The 16,831-nt window shown below is 36.0% G+C and overlaps 1 protein-coding gene across 7 annotated transcripts in view; it reads right to left on the bottom strand.

The window, feature by feature from the left end:
- TEX11 (testis expressed 11) overlaps positions 1–16,831 on the bottom strand; it is a 311,406-nt gene that overhangs the window by 50,228 nt on the left and 244,347 nt on the right. For all 7 annotated transcript variants that reach the window (XM_072816896.1, XM_072816892.1, XM_072816891.1 and 4 more), the window contains one exon: positions 12,698–12,770. In XM_072816896.1, coding sequence (XP_072672997.1) covers positions 12,698–12,770 — 73 coding nt within the window. The remainder of the gene's footprint in view (positions 1–12,697; positions 12,771–16,831) is intronic.

The following is a 16,831-nucleotide window of genomic DNA, read 5'->3' as shown; positions in this document are numbered from 1 at the left end:
GAATTCATCTTCTCTTGGTTCCTCAATTGAATTTCAAGTGCCAACAAAACTTTGATGAATATTTTTTCCTTTTCTGTCAAGTTTATGTTGTTTCTGGTTCGCATACAGCCAATAAGTCATTCCCCACCCTGGTTCCAGCAATGGTCTGAAAATTTGTTAAGTAAATGTAATAATGGATTACATCTCTGGGTAAGGAACAACAGACAATTTAATTTGTTATTCCTTTTTGTTATTCTTTTTACCCATTTTGAGCTCAAATTAAACAATTATTTCATGCTTGCTGGGAGGGAGAACAGCACTCTGATATCTGGACTGGTGAGTTTCTGTGTTTCCTCTTGACCTGTAGCTGAAGCTGTAGTTCTGAATCCATAAGTTCTCTATGTCTATGTGTCAATAATGGAGAAAAGCCTTGACCTCACATCACGTGAATGTGAAATGTTTTCCCATCTCTGGCTGGTCTCTACAAATTAGATTATAAAGTCTTCTATGCTAAAGGAGCTCTGTTCTGGTTTACACACGTAAGTAAGCACTTGTATACAAATATTCTTAAAATTCTCACAAAAATGAAGTTACACTTACAATATTTTAAATGTGCTAAACCAGGAGTATTTTTTTTAGATTTTATTTATTCATGAGAGACAGAGAGGCAGAGACATAGGCAGAGGGAGAAGCAGGCTTCCTGCGGGGAGCCTGATTTAGGACTTAATCCCAGGACCTGGGCTTCAACCACTAAGCCATCCAGGTGCCATAAAAGTATTCTTATAAGAAAATCTGCCAACTCAGAAATATTTTAAGATTCCAAAGTTAAGGTAAAATTTGGCAAGCGAGATTAGCTTAATTTTGGTTTAAAAGAAAAAGCTAGGTTTTTTGTGGTTTATTTGTATAAAGTATAAAACAAGCACACATTTAATTTTACTTGGGTCTATTTTTCCTAAATGTATACAGGTTTACTGATCAAATGTTATACAGTTCTTATATATAACATTTAACATTGTAAAAAATGTAAAATGTATTCAATTCAAACTGAAACTAAAACAGAATCATTGTTCTGACAAACTTAGTTTCAGCTGTAACTATGTGCTGTAGTAGGTTAGATTTAAGAAAATTTTATGTATTCATTCATTCATTCATTCATTCATGAGAGAGAAAGAGGCAGAGGGAGAAGCAGGCTCCATGCAGGGAGCCCAACGTGGGACTCGATCCTGGGTCTCCAGGATCAAGCATTAGACTGAAAGTGGCGCTAAACCACTGAGCAACCCGGGCTGCCCCAGATTTAAGATAATTTCCAAGACATTTAGTTAACTTAAAATACTAGACTACTATTAAATTGAGTCAATTAATAAATAATTACTGGATAAAAAGATAAATTCTAAGTAAAATAAAATACTTAAATATTAATTACAAAGCATAGATTTAAGTTTTATACTATTGCTTCTTTTATGCTATAGAGAGGTGATTGATATCTTTGGGTCATGTTACTGAATGTATTCATTTTTACTTTTTAAAAGAATGGGTGTGGCTGATGGGGGAACACAGGGCTAGCTGAGGGCAAGGCACGAGCTTGGGTCAGCACATTGACAAGTCCTTGACACAGGCAAAGGGACATTCCTCTACAGACTCAACTGCCTCAATGTTCATGCTTTGCTAAGGGCAAAAGGCTAATAAATCTTAGCCCGATCCCCAGGATCTTGTAAGTCTACTTTAACATGTAAAAGTTCCTTCAGAAATTTCCCTTTATCTCTAAACCCCCATGATACGGTTGGCAATCATCCTCTAAGCACATGGCTCACTGATACACATCTGAAGGGTCTCATGACTCAGGTTTTATTAGATGGTAATAAGTGACCTTTTCCCAACAATAGCTAGCTCCCTCAAGGTCCTGGAAATCTTGCTTCCAAAATTCCTTAGAGAGTATGCTATCCTCAAATCCCTCCCAACTCCCAGATATATAATCAGGCACTCCTCACAGGCCTGGGGCAGCAGCTCTTCCTCCCACGGGTCCTGTCCTAGTGCTTTAATAAAACCACCATTTTGCACCAAAGATGTCTCAAGAATTCTTTCTTGGCTGTCAGCTCCGGACCTCAACTATATTCCAAAACTTCATCATGACTACAGAAAGCTATGCTATGTATGCTCATGAATTCTGCTAATTTGCTATAATGCTTATGAGTAAGAGATGGTTCTCAACTGCATCCCTCCACATTTTATTTTTGAAATAAAAATTATTTTGGTTAAAAGTTACAATTAAAAGTGGTTAACATTATATTATGAGCAATAGTAACAAATGGATATATGTTTTTTGTTTTTGTTTTTTTTTAATGTTTATTTATTTATGATAGTCACAGAGAGAGAGAGAGAGAGAGAGAGAGAGAGGCTTAGACACAGGCAGAGGGAGAAGCAGGCTCCATGCACCGGGAGTCCGACGCAGGACTCGATCCCGGGTCTCCAGGATCGCGCCCTGGGCCAAAGGCAGGCGCCAAACCGCTGCGCCACCCAGGGATCCCTATGTTTTTGTTTTTAAAGGAAAATGTAGTTTATTCCTAAAGAAATGGTTCTCAAACTTCTGTTTTTAGGACCTCTTTGTGCTCTGAAAAAAAATAACTTTCAAAGAGATTTTGTGAAATTTTTTTTTAAGATTTTATTTATTTATTCATGAGAGAGGGAGAGAGAGAGAGGCAGAGACATAGGCAGAGGGAGAAGCAGGCTCCCTGCAGGGAGCCTGATGCAGGACTCCATCCTGAGACTCTGGGATCATGCCCTGAGCTGAAGGCAAACGCTCAACCGCTGAGCCACCCAGGCGTTCCGATTTTGTGAAGTTTTTTTTTTTTTTTTTCAAAAAAAGACTTTGAGAGAGAGAAAGTGTGTGTGTGTGTGTGTGCAAGCACACTCCTGCAGGGGCTTGGGGTAGGGGCAGAGTGAGAGGTAGAAGCAAACTCCCCACTGAACAGGGAGCCCGCCATGGCTAGCATGGCTCCATTCCAGAACCCCAAGATCATGACCTGAGCTGAAGGCAGATTCTTAACTGAGACACCCAGGTGCTTCCTCCAAAAGAGATTTTTCATATGCAGATTATATCTATCAATAACTGCCATATGAGAAATCAGAACAGAAAATTTAAATATATATATATATTTATTGACTGAACTTATTTGAGACAAAAATTGAATGCTAATGTCAATCTTTAAAAAAATTATACTTCGGGATGCCTGGGTGGCTCAGTGGTTGAGCATCTGCCTTTGGCTCAGGGTGTGATCCTGCAGTCTGGGATGGAGTTCCACATTGGGCTCCCTGCGTGGAGCCTGCTTCTCCCTCTGCCTATGCCTCTCTCTCTGTATGTGTCTCTCAGGAATAAATAAATAAAATCTTTTAAAGAAATAAAAAATAAAAAAATTATATTTCAAAATCAATGAGAAGATTGTTGAAAATTTTTGAAAAGTTCCTTAATCTGACTTAGTAGAAATAGCTAGATTCTCATATATACTTCTGTATTCAATCTATTACAGTATCACATGTCACACAGACTCTGGAAAACAACATATCTTAGTATTAAGAAAATAGTTTTGACCTGGCAGATCACCAAAAAGATTGTCAGTTTGTTTCAGAATATAAAAGAACATATAATGAAGGACTGATCTGGAAAGTAAATTTTGTTTGACCTGGCTTAAATGTGAGTCTGAGATAAAGCTCTGTAATGTATTTAAAATGTAGCAAAATTATCTTGATTTTGATGGGCTTGCTTGGTTTACTGATTAATGCCTTCACTTGTAATAAGAAAGGTTTTTTTTTTATTTTCTGTGTAATCTGCCTAGATAGCAGATTTTGTTTTACCAGAATAATTTTCTGATCTTTATGTTCTTTATTATGTCTTTATTCTTGACCATTTAATGGCAAACAAAGAACAAAGTTTCCTCATTTACCAAAGAGCTAAAGTTCTTTAAAACTGTTACCTCCTATGATTCTTTTAAAAATGTTTTGATGTCATTTTGCTTAGATAGGTAAGAAAGTGTTTCTGAGGCATCCATGATCCTATCTTAATCAAGTACCTAAATTATCTCTAACAACTCTTGATTTTGCCTTCCAAAAAGTCATATCCCTGTTATAAAAAATATAAAGTTTTTAGGATATCTTTTAAACTTAAAACTATCTTTGAGGGCAGCCCGGGTGGCTCAGCGGTTTAGCGCTGCTTTCAGCCCAGGGCCTGATCCCGGAGACCTGGGATCAAGTTTCACGTCCGACTCCCTGCATGGAGCCTGCTTCTTCCTCTGCCTGTGTCTCTGCCTCTCTCTCTGTGTGTGTCTCTCATGAATAAATAAATAAAATCTTAAAAAAACTCTATCTTTGAGGTTTCTAAAAGAGACCCTGGAAAAAAGCAAAAATTGTTCTTTCTCTCCATAAAGACAGAAATGTGAGAATTAGGTTCATTTGATGGGTTACTATTGTTTAAGAATTGTATGACAAGAGTTGCAAAATCTGAAGAAATGCTTAGCTTTCCTTATATTCAATTTTTAGAAGTAAAAAATTATTAACATAAAATTTTCAGAAATTGTATACCTTATGAGAAGTTCCTGAAGATGACTATGTTGAGAGTAAAACTTCAAGAGAAACACTAATTATAACTCATATTTTTTTCAAAAATGGACATATCAAGATAGAGCATCAACAAGGAAATAGAGGATGTGAACAACAATATAAACCAACTAGGCCTAACAAGCATATAGAAAATACTCCACCCAACAACAGCACAAATCACTTTCTTCTCAAGTGCTCATGGAATATTCTCCAGTATAGAACATGTAGGTGGCTACAAAATAACTCTCAATAAATTTAATAAGACTGAAATCACATAAAGTATATTCTCTTACCACAAAAGAATAAAGCTAGAAATTTCATAAATATGTGGAAATTAAACAACATATTCTTAAATAATCAATGGGCCAAAGGAAAAAAAAATCACAAGAGAAATTAGAAAATATGTAGAAATGAATGAAAACAAAGACACAACATACCAAAACTTATGGGATGTGGGAAGGCAGTATTCAGAGGGAAATCTATAGCTATAAATACCTACATTTAAAATAATAAAGATTTTAAAGCAACAATCTAACTTTATTTTTTTAAAGATGTATTTATTTATTATAGACATAGAGAGAGAGAGGCAGAGACACAGGAGGAGGGATGAGCAGGCTCCATACTGGGAGCCCGGCATGGGACTCGATCCTGGGACTCGATCCTGGGACTCAATCCTGGGACTCGATCCTGGGACTCAATCCTGGGACTCGATCCTGGGACTTGATCCTGGGACTCCAGGATTGCGCCCTGGGCCAAAGGCAGGCGCTAAACCGCTGAGTCACCCAGGGATCCCCAACAATCTAACTTTAAACCTTGAGTAATAAGAAGAGCAAGCTAAACCCAAATCTACCAGAAAGAAATAATAAAGAAACAGAATAGGAAAAAAATTGAATCTGTGAAAAGAATCTTTTCATGATAAAGAAAAAAAAAACTATGCTGTAAAGTAGGACTAGAAGGGAATATACTAGCCTAATAGAGAACATTTACAAAAAAACTTACAGGTATCACAGTCAATTGTGAAAGACTGAGGCTTTCTCCTTAAGATTAGAAACAACAAAAGAATGCCTGCTTTCTCTGCAGCTACTCAACACTCTATTGGATGTTCTAATTAGGGAAATTAGGAAAAGAAAAAAGAAGAACAAAAGAAATAAAAGGCATCCACATTAGAAAGGAAGAAGCAAAACTATCACTGTTCACAGACGACATGATCCCATATATGTACAGAAGATCCCAATGAATCCACAAGAAAGAAAAGGGCAAGAAAGTGGCAGCGTACAAGATCAACAGGCAAAAATCACTTGTGCTAATCAAATCCAAGGTGAGAGCTATTGGAACCTCCAATGTATAACCGGTTGGTCAGAAACCCAGGTGACAACTTGGGCTTGTGACTGGTGTATGAAATGGTTGGGGGCCAGTATTGTGGGACTATACCCATAATCTGTGGGACCTAAGGCTATCTCTGGGTAGACTGTGTCAGAATTGAGTTGAATTGTAGGATACTCAGCTGATGTAACAGAGAATTACTTGTGGGGGGGTGGGGGCGGACCTCAACACATTTATAACCAGAAGTGTCAGAAGTGAAGTAGTCTCTGTGATAGTAAAGAAGACACACAGGAAAGAAAGACACAGGAGGAGAAAAGAACTTCAGGTTTTTCTTTTTTAGGTTTAATACAATACAACGATAAAAAGATAAACAACTTGATTAAATGGGCAAAGGATGTGACAGACAAGTGTTTATTTTCCAAATAAGATATATAAATGGTAAATAAACACATGAAAAGTCTCCACATCATAACTCATTAGACAAATGCAAATAAAATAACAATAAGATACCATTTCATACTCAATAGAATGTAATCCAAAGACATAATAGAAAGTGGTGGCTAGCAAGTAAAGAAATTAGAACTCTCATTCAGTGCTTGTGGGAATGTAGAATGGTGCGGCTGCTGTAGAAAACAGTTTGGCAGTTCTGCAAAAAGTTAAAAATTATATTATCATATGACCCAGCAATTCAACTCCTAGATATAGACAAAACATTGAAAGCAGGGACTCAAGCAGATACTTGTGCACCAATGTTCACACCAGCATTATTCACAATAGCCAAAAGATGAAAACAACCCAAGTGTTCACTAACAGATGAATGGATAAACAAATTGTGGTATATTCATATAATGGAATACTTTCAGTCATAAAAAAAGAATGCAAGTACTGACTTGTCAAAACATGGGTGAACTTTAAGAACACTATGCTAAGTGAAATAAGCCAGTTACAAAAGGACAAATATATTATGATTCCACTTATATGAAATATCTAGAATAAGCAAAATCCTAGAGACAGTACCATTAGAAATTACCGGGGCTGGGAGAAAGGGGATGTAGAGTTATTTCTTAACAGGTACAGAGTTTGTTAGGGGTGATGAGAAGTTTTGGAAATAGGTAGATTTCACAACATTGTGAATATAACTAATGCCACTGAACAATATGCATAAAATGGCTAAAATGGCAAATTTTGTTTTATTTATATAAATTTATAAATTTATATAAATATAATTTAATTGTAATATAAATTTTATATTTTATTTATATATAATACATACTAATTTAATTTTAATATATTTAATTTACCTAAATAAATATATTAAAATATATTTAGTAAATATAATAAAATATAATTTTAATAAATTAATTATATATTATATATAATTTTACATGTCATATATTTTAACAAATTTAATAAATATATCATTCTAATTAAAATATAATGAAATAAATATAAATGAAATATATTTTATTTAAATATATTTTATTTTGTATATATTTATATATTTAATTTATATATATTTATAAATTTTATTTATTTATTTAGGATTTTATTTATTTATTCATGAGAGACACAGAGAGCAGCAGAGACATAGGCAGAGGGAGAAGCAGGCTCCTCGCAGGGAGCCCGATGCAGGACTTGATCTCGGATCCCGGGATCACGACCTGAGCCGAAAACAGGCACCCAACTGCTGAGCTACCCAGGCGTCCCACAGTTAAAAACTCTTATGACATAAGTTATATGCTATACTCCAACAAAGAATTTTACTTTCCTTCCATTCTGATATTATTGGTTACCTTACTAAATTAACCATAGCCATTAAATCTCTGTAATGTACAGACAGTTTTTGTTTTACTCTAATGTTTGCCTGAAGACTCTGCTATAAGCGACAAGGAAGAGTTTGTGTATTTAACAAAGATGGTCTAAGAGCCTCACAGAAAAGGATTATATACCAAGTACTTCAAACTGTTAACAAGTCAGAAGAGACTCTTGGTTACAGGTTTATAAGTTGACATTGCATAGACAACTTTGAGACCAGACCAGTGCACTCAGTGAGGATTTCCAGGTTTTTTTCTAGTCTAAAAGTATAGTTTTATAAAAGCAGACTACTGACCCAAGATCCAGCAGAACATCAATTACATAGGACTGAATAAATTGATGAGGGAAATTTTATTGTGGTTATGTATTTGGAATACTGTTGATGTTGTTTTAATATTTTATTTTCTGAATATATGAAAAAATCCTTTTTCTTTATAAATTATTTGTAACTCAAAACAATTTAGTAGACACTGTTTCTGTAAACTAAATTCAAATATTTTAAAGCAATACGATTCTTATTTACCTCTTCCCTATCTTACCCCTCCTTCTGAATTCAGAAATGTTTGCGAAGTCTCCTTACCTTTCATGGCAATATAGTTATTTACATTGGTTGTATAAGAATCTGTCCTTTTTAAATCTTTTAAACAAAGTTTATATGTTTTTACACTTATTTATCATGGTTACAGAGACTTGACAGTAGATCAGGTTTAAGCTTGAATACTCTAGATTTTTATACAACAGTTGAAAGACAAATACCATATGATTTCACTCATTTGTGGAATTTAAGAAACAAAACAAACAAGAAAATGGAAAAAACAAGAGAGAGATAAAGCAAGAAACAGACTCAATTATAGAGAACAATCTGATGGTTACAAGAGGAGAGGATAGTGAGGTGATGGGTTATATAGGTGATGGGGATGTACTCATGATCTGCTAGTCCATTTAATCCTATATACAAGAGCATCAAAACCTAAACCTAAAAATCAATTCTGTTGCCTTTTTTAAAAACCAAGATATAAACGGACAAATTGATTGTGCAACCAAGACCTTACATGGAGTATCATACTTGAGAATGACAGTCATTTAATCAGGTATGATAAGATAATTTTAAGGTATAAGGTTGATTTTACCTCAACTTTATGGAGCACATGCCTACAAAGTCCCCTCAGGGAATTATTCTGGACCTGATTTACAGGCTTCCAGGTAGGGAGTTCACTTTCAAGAGGCTGGGAACCTTACGTAAATTTCAGGGACCTTCAGAAAAGATGACTTTCCTCTGAATTATAGATGTTACAGGTGAAATATGGTAGAGAGAGGGGTTCTTGACTTTGGTGTCTTAGCTTTGGAATGGCAAAAGATAACAAAACACACAATTCAATTTTGCATATACTTATAAATTTCACTTCCTAATTGCCTGTGTGTGTCTTTTAACTCCTTTGAACCACCTGTAACATCTCAGTGGTTCCTTTAATTAATGAGTTAAATAAAATCTTTGACATGTGTTTAAAAAAATGAAAATGGAAATTAAAACTAAAAAGAGAGAAAATGACACATTTGGAAGACAGGCAAAGGAGATTCAAACATATGAAGCCTCTAAGGAAGAAAATTGAAATAACGAAATAAAAACAATTGTTCAAAAACAGTTCTCTGACTTATTTCATTTAGCATAATGCCCTCTAGGTTCATTCATGTCATCACAAATGGCAGCATTTCCATCTTTTTTAAGGCTGAATGTTTCACTGTATATACATATTGACATACATCACATTTTCTTTACCCATTGATCTTTTGATAGACACTTAGATTATTTGTGTCTTGCCAACTGTGAATAGTGTTGCAATGAATATAGGGGTGCAGATATCTCTTTGAGTTAGTGACTTCATTTCCTTTGGATATATATCCAGAAAGAAAATTTCTAGATCATTCTATTTTTATTTTTTTAAAGATTTTATTTATTTGACAGAGAGAGCACACAAGCAGGGGAAGTGGCAGGCAGAAGGAGAGGGAGAAGAAGGCTCCCTGTGGAGCAGGGAGCCTGATGTGGGGCTCTATCCCAGGACCCTGGGATCATGACCTGATCCAAAGGCAGACGCTTAACCGACTGAGCCATCCAAGTGTCCTCAGATCATTCTATTTTTACTTTTTTGAGGAACCTCCATACTGTGTTCTATAGTGACTGCATCAATTATACATTTCCATCAATGTGCACAGGATTCGCTTTTCTCCATATCCTTTTCAGCACTTCTATCTCTTGTTTTTGGTAATAGGTATTTTTTAAAATAAGTTTTAGGTTCACAGCAAAATTGGGTGGAGAGTACAGAGAGTTCCCACATATACCCAACCAACCCCACAAAGAACATCCCCCACTACTGACACCCCCTGCCATAGTGCTACATTTGTTACAATCAGTGAACCTACAGTGACACATCATTTTCACCCAAAGTCCATGGTTACATTAGTGTTCACTCTTGATGTTGTACATTTTATGGGTTTTGACAAAAACCCATATTTACATTTACGGGTATACATAAATGTATATTTACATTTATGGGTACATTTATGGGTATAATGACAGATGTATCTACCACTGTAATATCATACAGAATAGTTCCACTGCCCTAAAAATTCCCTATGTCCTATCTATTCATCCTTTCCTCCTCAACTAACCTCTGTCAACCAGTGATCCTTTTATTTTCTCCATAGTTTTGACTTTACTGGAATATCATAGAGTCACAATTGTGTAGTATGTAGCCTTTTCAGATTGGCTTCTTTCATTTAATAATATGCATTTAAGATTCCTCCATGGGGCATCTCAGTGAGCTCAGTCAGTTAAGGGGCCGACTCTTGATTTTGGTTCAGGTCATGATCTCGCAGTCCTTGGATAGACCCCCCACATTGGGCTCTGTGCTCAGCAGGAAGTCCTATGCTCAACAGGGGAGTCTGCTTCAGGATTTTCTCTCCTTCCCTCTGCCCCTCCCCTTACTCTATCTCTAAAATAAATAAATAAATAATTTTGTAAAAAATTCCTCCATGAATTTTCATGGCTTAATAGCTCATTTTTTCTTATCTTTGATTAATATTTCATTGTTTGGACATAGCACATTTATTATTTATCCATTCACCTACTGAAGGGTATCTTGGCTGATTCTAAGTTTAGGCAATTATGAATAAAGCTTATATAAACATCCATGTGTAAGTCTTTGCATGCATATAAGTTTCCAATTTATTTGTGTAAATACCAAGAAGCACAGTTACTGGAATGTATAGTAAGAGTTTTTAAAAAATATTTTATTTATTTATTCATGAGAGTCACAGAGAGAGAGAGGCAGAGACATAGGCAGAGGGACAAGCAGGTTCTATGCAGGGAGCCCAATGTGGGACTTGATCCCGGAACTCCGGGATCACGTCCCGAGCCAAAGGCAGATGCTCAACTGCTGAGCCACTTGGGCATCCCTATAGTAAGAGTTTTGTAAGAAAGTGCCAAACTGTCTTCTAAGTGTCTATACCATTTTGCATTCCTGCCAGCAATGAGTAAGTTTCCTGTTGCTCTACATACTTGCCAGCATTTGGTGGTGTCAGTGTTTTAGATTTTAATTAATTCTAATACACATAGAGTAGATCTCACTGTTTTAATGTTCAATTCTGTAATGACATCTAGAGATACAGATATAGAAATATACAGACATAGAAGTGGTCCAGCTATGTTCCTAGAAAGAAGAAATTGACTTTTCAGTGGACAGCATTCTGACATACTTTTTAAATAAAAGTCATTGAAGCTATGAATTTTGCTCTGAGAACTGCTTCAGCACTTTAGATTCTGTTCTAACGTATTTTCAAGACCAGCATTTTCTAGGTATTTTTTAGTTTCTGTATTTTAAAATGTTCAAGTGATCAAGGGTTTGTTTTCTGATTCCATCAATTCCTTGTTTTATTGCATTGTGATCAGATAACATTGTCTTATTTCTATGTCTTGGAATTTATTCAGGTTTTCCTTGTGATCAATTTTTTAAATGTTCAATGGACACATAAACAGAAGATGAGTTTTCTATTTTCAGGCTAGCATATATTTCTATTAAATCTTCTATAAACGTTATTTAGGTATTCTCTATCCTTTCTTTTTGTTGTTTTTATTCCTTTAAATGACTATCATAAATTGAGAAAGGTGAATTAAATTTTATGTTTATATTCTTCCTTATAATTTCTGTAGTTCACTACCAAAATCCATCAAAGATATCACATATACACAAAAAGAAAATAAGAAACCAATAATTTCTAAACTTTAGGAAACCAAGTACATCAACATTTGTAATAACATACAATGATCAAATAGGGTTTATTCTAGAAATACAATGATGACTTGATTTTGGAAATCTATTATTTTAATTCAATATATTAATACTTCAAAAGAGAAAAAACATATGGTTATCTTTACAGAAGCTGAAAAGCCATGTAATTCAATTCAATATTGATTCTTAAAAATTCTAACTAAAATAGAAACAGATGGATGAAACATAAAAAAATGTCTAAACCTAAAACCAATACTATCTTTAATGAAGAAATAGTAACAAGTTACTATATAACTTTAAAAAGTTTACTACTACTTTATTTCATAAAAGATGCTAACAGTATCTGATATGATTATGGTTTAGAAGGCTCTTATAGCCTACATTTACTCAGAATTAGAGCTTGATTAAATTTGACATGAAATCTAGTGACCTAAGGGCAATAATGTCATATTGAACAATAATGATACTATTTTTATACTCAGTACTATACTTCCATAAAAAACAAAGTAAAAAATATCCTTACTCCAAGCAGTGTGTCAGAGACTCAAAGTACAGACATACAGTAGGGAAAAGTTAGTCCTCAAAGAATCATTTGACTGGTTATCAAGTACTGAAGTAGCACAAATTTCTAATAATAAAGACTGGGTTATCCAGACTTGAAATGCCTTTCATAACTGTTACCAAAGTCCCAGTTCCCACTGTACCTGTTTCTTTCAGGAGATTCCATGTGTGTCTGCATTTATGGATCTGCTCAAGGGCACGATTCAGTAATCTGGTCTATTTGGCAACAACGCAATGAGAAAATTAATCTTAACCAGACAAAACTTTAAGCAAATTAAAATAATACTTATTACAAGCAGTTAAAATAAAATGATAGAAAAATTAATTTAAACTGAACATTTTATAATTGATATAAAAATATTAATCTCTATTTGTATTTTTCTTTAAGATTTTATATATTTATTTTGAGAGAGAGCGAGAGTGAGAGAGCATGAGCAGAGGAGGGGCAGAAAGAGAGGGAGAAGCAGACTCCCCACTGAGCAGGGAGCCCAATCTCAGGACCCTGGGATCATGACCTGAGCCAAGGGCAGATGCTTAACTGACTGAGCCACCTCGGTGCCCCTATTTGTATTTTTCTTAATGTCCCAGAAAATGAGGATTAAATAGAAAATCTTGAGCACTATCAATTTGTTTAATAATCTTGGACAGAAGAGTAGCAGTTCTAGAATGGTGGTATGAGGAGTTCCATGAACCCTCTCCCTAGCAAAACAACCCTAACTGGTGAATTATAAAACACAATCATGTAAAGTTTCAGGAAATTCCTCAAAGGGCAAAAAGAAAATGGAGAAATATCTATTTCAGGAAATCTACTATGTCTCAGTAAGACAGTAAGCACCCACGATAGTTGAACCATGATCTGCTCACCAACCACCCCCAGCTCAGTGTGAGTGCTACTTTAGGTGGGTGTGGCCAAGAAGACTGGGATCCCTCTATTCTTAGCTTCTAGGCTAGGGATTTCCAGAAGGGCATGCTGTCAGCACTTCTCATCCTCCTCCCTCAGGTTTGTATTGTAGGAGCTCTATTATAAACAAGCACAAATGAGAGGCCTGGACCTCTCTTCCTCTACCCAGTCCCTATAACCAGGCATGGAATATTACAATTATTGGGTCTCAATTGCCCTCACTTCAGCTTGCTTATAGGCCAAGGTTTTCCTGCTGGGAGAGGCAAGCTCAGAATGCCAGGGACTATGACTCCTGCCCAGCCCCTTACTCAGAGAGCTGCACTGTCAGGCCAATAGAAATGTGCCACATCTCTACCTGCAGCTCCAAAAGAGTGATATAAAACTTCTTCTTATGAAGAGGAGAGGCAGGTCATTAGAAGAGTGAGCTCTGTATCTCTGTCTAACATGACTGATTTTAATTGGAACACAGCTTGGGGAAGTTCAAGTCTAAGGCCACTACAAAAAAAAATGGAGATTCTGGTGTTCAGTACTTATAAAGAGGCTGATAGCTCAATGATATCAACATGCAACACAGAGGATCAGCCAGAAGTTTACAGAGGAACCAGAGTAAGAGAAAACTAAGAAGATCCCTACCACTTCAAAGGGGCCTTACATTAATTTTATCAAACTGTTGAACAATTTATGCCCCAAAGCATTTTTAAACACACACATGCACTTGTGCTCTCTCTCTCTCTCTCTCTCTCTCTCTCTCTCTCTCTCACACACACACACTCACACCCCACACACAAAGCAAACACTCTAGTAATTAGTCAAGATTAACATCTGGGTGTGAGGCCAACAGAAGACCATTCAGAAGTTAACACAGATATCTATGATGGGAAGAGAAATTTAAAAATAACCCTGCTAAAACCACTTTCATCCCTTTGTAGAGGAGGGGACAGGGTGATGCCACAGGCAAAGACCTCTAAGGAGTGATATCTGAAGCTGGACACTTGTGTATAGCTGCGGGAAATAGATTTCACTGAACTAGCCCAGCCAAGACATTAAACCAATAAGCAAGCAAGTATTAACAACAACAAACCACAGGGGGGTAATGAGTATTCAAAGATGTTTCAATATATTATCTAGAATGTCCAGTTTTCAACAGAAAATGTGAGATATGCAAAGAAATGATAAAGTATGACCCAAATGCAGGGAAAAAAGCAACAGGAATTGACTGACAAGGTCTAGATGCTGAACTTAGTAGACAAAGATTTCAAAGCAGCTATTTTTTTAAAAGATTTTTTTTATTGATTCATGAAAGACACACAGAGAGAGGCAGAGACAAAGGCGGAGGGAGAAGCAGGCTCCCTATGGGGAGCCCAATGCTGGACTCAATCCCAGGACCACAGGATCACGACCTGAGCCAAAGGCAGATAGATGCTCAGCCACTGAGCCACCTGGGTGCCCCCCAAAACACTTATTTTCAATATATTCAAACAAAAGAAAATAATACTTTAACAAAGGTTTGATGACAATGTCTCAGCAAATAACAGAATCTCAATAAAGAAGGCAGTGGGATAACATATTCAATATGATGAAAGAAAATAACAGTTACCCAACAATCTAATATCCAGCAAAACTATTTTTCAGAACCGAAAGCAAAAAAAAAATTCCCAGATAAACAAAATCTGATAGAATTTATTGCTAGCAGAACCATTTTATAAAAACACTAAGAGAAGTTCTTCAGGCTGAAAACAAATGACATTAGATAGTAATCTGAATTCAAATGAAAAAAAGTACACTGGTAAAAGTAATTATGTAATAATTATGTAATTAATTATAAAAGGGTATATAAATATATATCTTCTCTTACTTGTTTTAAAAAGCAATTGTATAAAACCATTGTTTTTATACCTAACAGATATCCAAAGACCATACCACCAACCCAAGAAGCACACAAATTATTCTCAAGCACTTTCTCCAGAATAGACCATATGCTAGGCAGCAATATAAACATCAGTGAAAGTTAAAATAACATGAAATTCAACAAACTATGTAGTCTGACCATAGTGGAATAAGCTTAGAAATCCTAAGATAGTAAAGTTTGGGAAATTCGCAAAAATGTGGATATTAAATAAGGGATTATTAAATAAACAATGGGTCAATGAAGAAATCACAACAAAAATTTAAAAATGATTTGAGATGAATGAAAAGAAAACACAACATATCAAAACTTAAGGGATGCTGCTCAAGCAGTATGCTATTGTCTGAATGTGTCCCCCTCAACCAATTCATATGTTGAAATCTTAAACCTCAAAGGCACAGGTATTAGTAGGTGGGACCTTTAGGAGGTGCTAAAGTTACAGAGGTGGAGCCCTCAGGAATGGGATCTGTGTCTTTTATAAGAGGTTCTAGGAAGATCCTTAGCCCTTTCCATCATGTGAAGACACAGTAAGAAGGTGCAAACACCATCACCCTGAACTTGGACTTCTAGCCTCTGGAACTGTGAGAAATAAATTTCTGTTGTTTATAAGCTTCCCAGTCTGTGTTTTGTTATAGCAGTCTGAATAGACGAAGACAGAAAACTGGCAATGAAAGTAGGGTGCTTCTGTAACAAATACCTAAAAATATGGAAGCAGTTTTTTTAAAGGCTTTATTTATTTATTCATGAGATAGAGACAGAGACAGAGACAGAGATACAGAGAGACAGAGAGGCAGAGACATAGGCAGAGGGAGAAGCAGGCTCCATGCAGGGAGCATCGAGTCCCGGGACTCCAGGATCTTGCCTTAAGCCAAAGGCAGACGCTCAATGCTGAGTCACCCAGGCATCCCGGTGGAAGCAGTTTTGGAACTGTGTAATGAATAGAAGCTGGAAGAGTTTGGAGGTGCGAGCTAGAAAAAGTCTACACTGCTGTGAATGAATGGTTAAGGGCAATTCTTATAATTTGAAAGAGGACATCAGCTAGTGATGGGAAACACACCACCCTCTCAAGCAATAAAGATTGCCCTGAGCTAGCAAGACCCCATGTGACTGACCCCAAGACAATGACTGAACCTTCATATACATATTGACCTTTGTCCCAGGTTTTCCCTATATAAACCTAGAATTATTTTCAGCATTTTGGAAACCGTCTTTGAGACACTAGTCTGCGGTCTTCTGATGTTGGCCTCACTGAAATAAATTCCTTTCTTATTTCACCACCACTCATATCTCTGCCTTTGAATCTTGTCAGTGGTGAATGACCAAATGTAGTCTGTCTGGGACTCCCAGAGCCAAGTGCTCTTGAATCCCTGTGCCCTCATTACATGAAGACCAAGAAAAAGAAGAGAAGAGCAGCAGAGATCAACTTTTTCAGAGAACAGTCTGAGAATACTGTGAAGAGAATGTTGGTAG

This window comes from Canis lupus, chromosome X (assembly GCF_048164855.1).
Source record: "Canis lupus baileyi chromosome X, mCanLup2.hap1, whole genome shotgun sequence".
Taxonomy (NCBI): domain Eukaryota; kingdom Metazoa; phylum Chordata; class Mammalia; order Carnivora; family Canidae; genus Canis; species Canis lupus.
The sequence above is the reverse complement of the archived record's forward strand: the minus strand, read 5'-3'. Positions and strand labels throughout refer to the sequence as shown.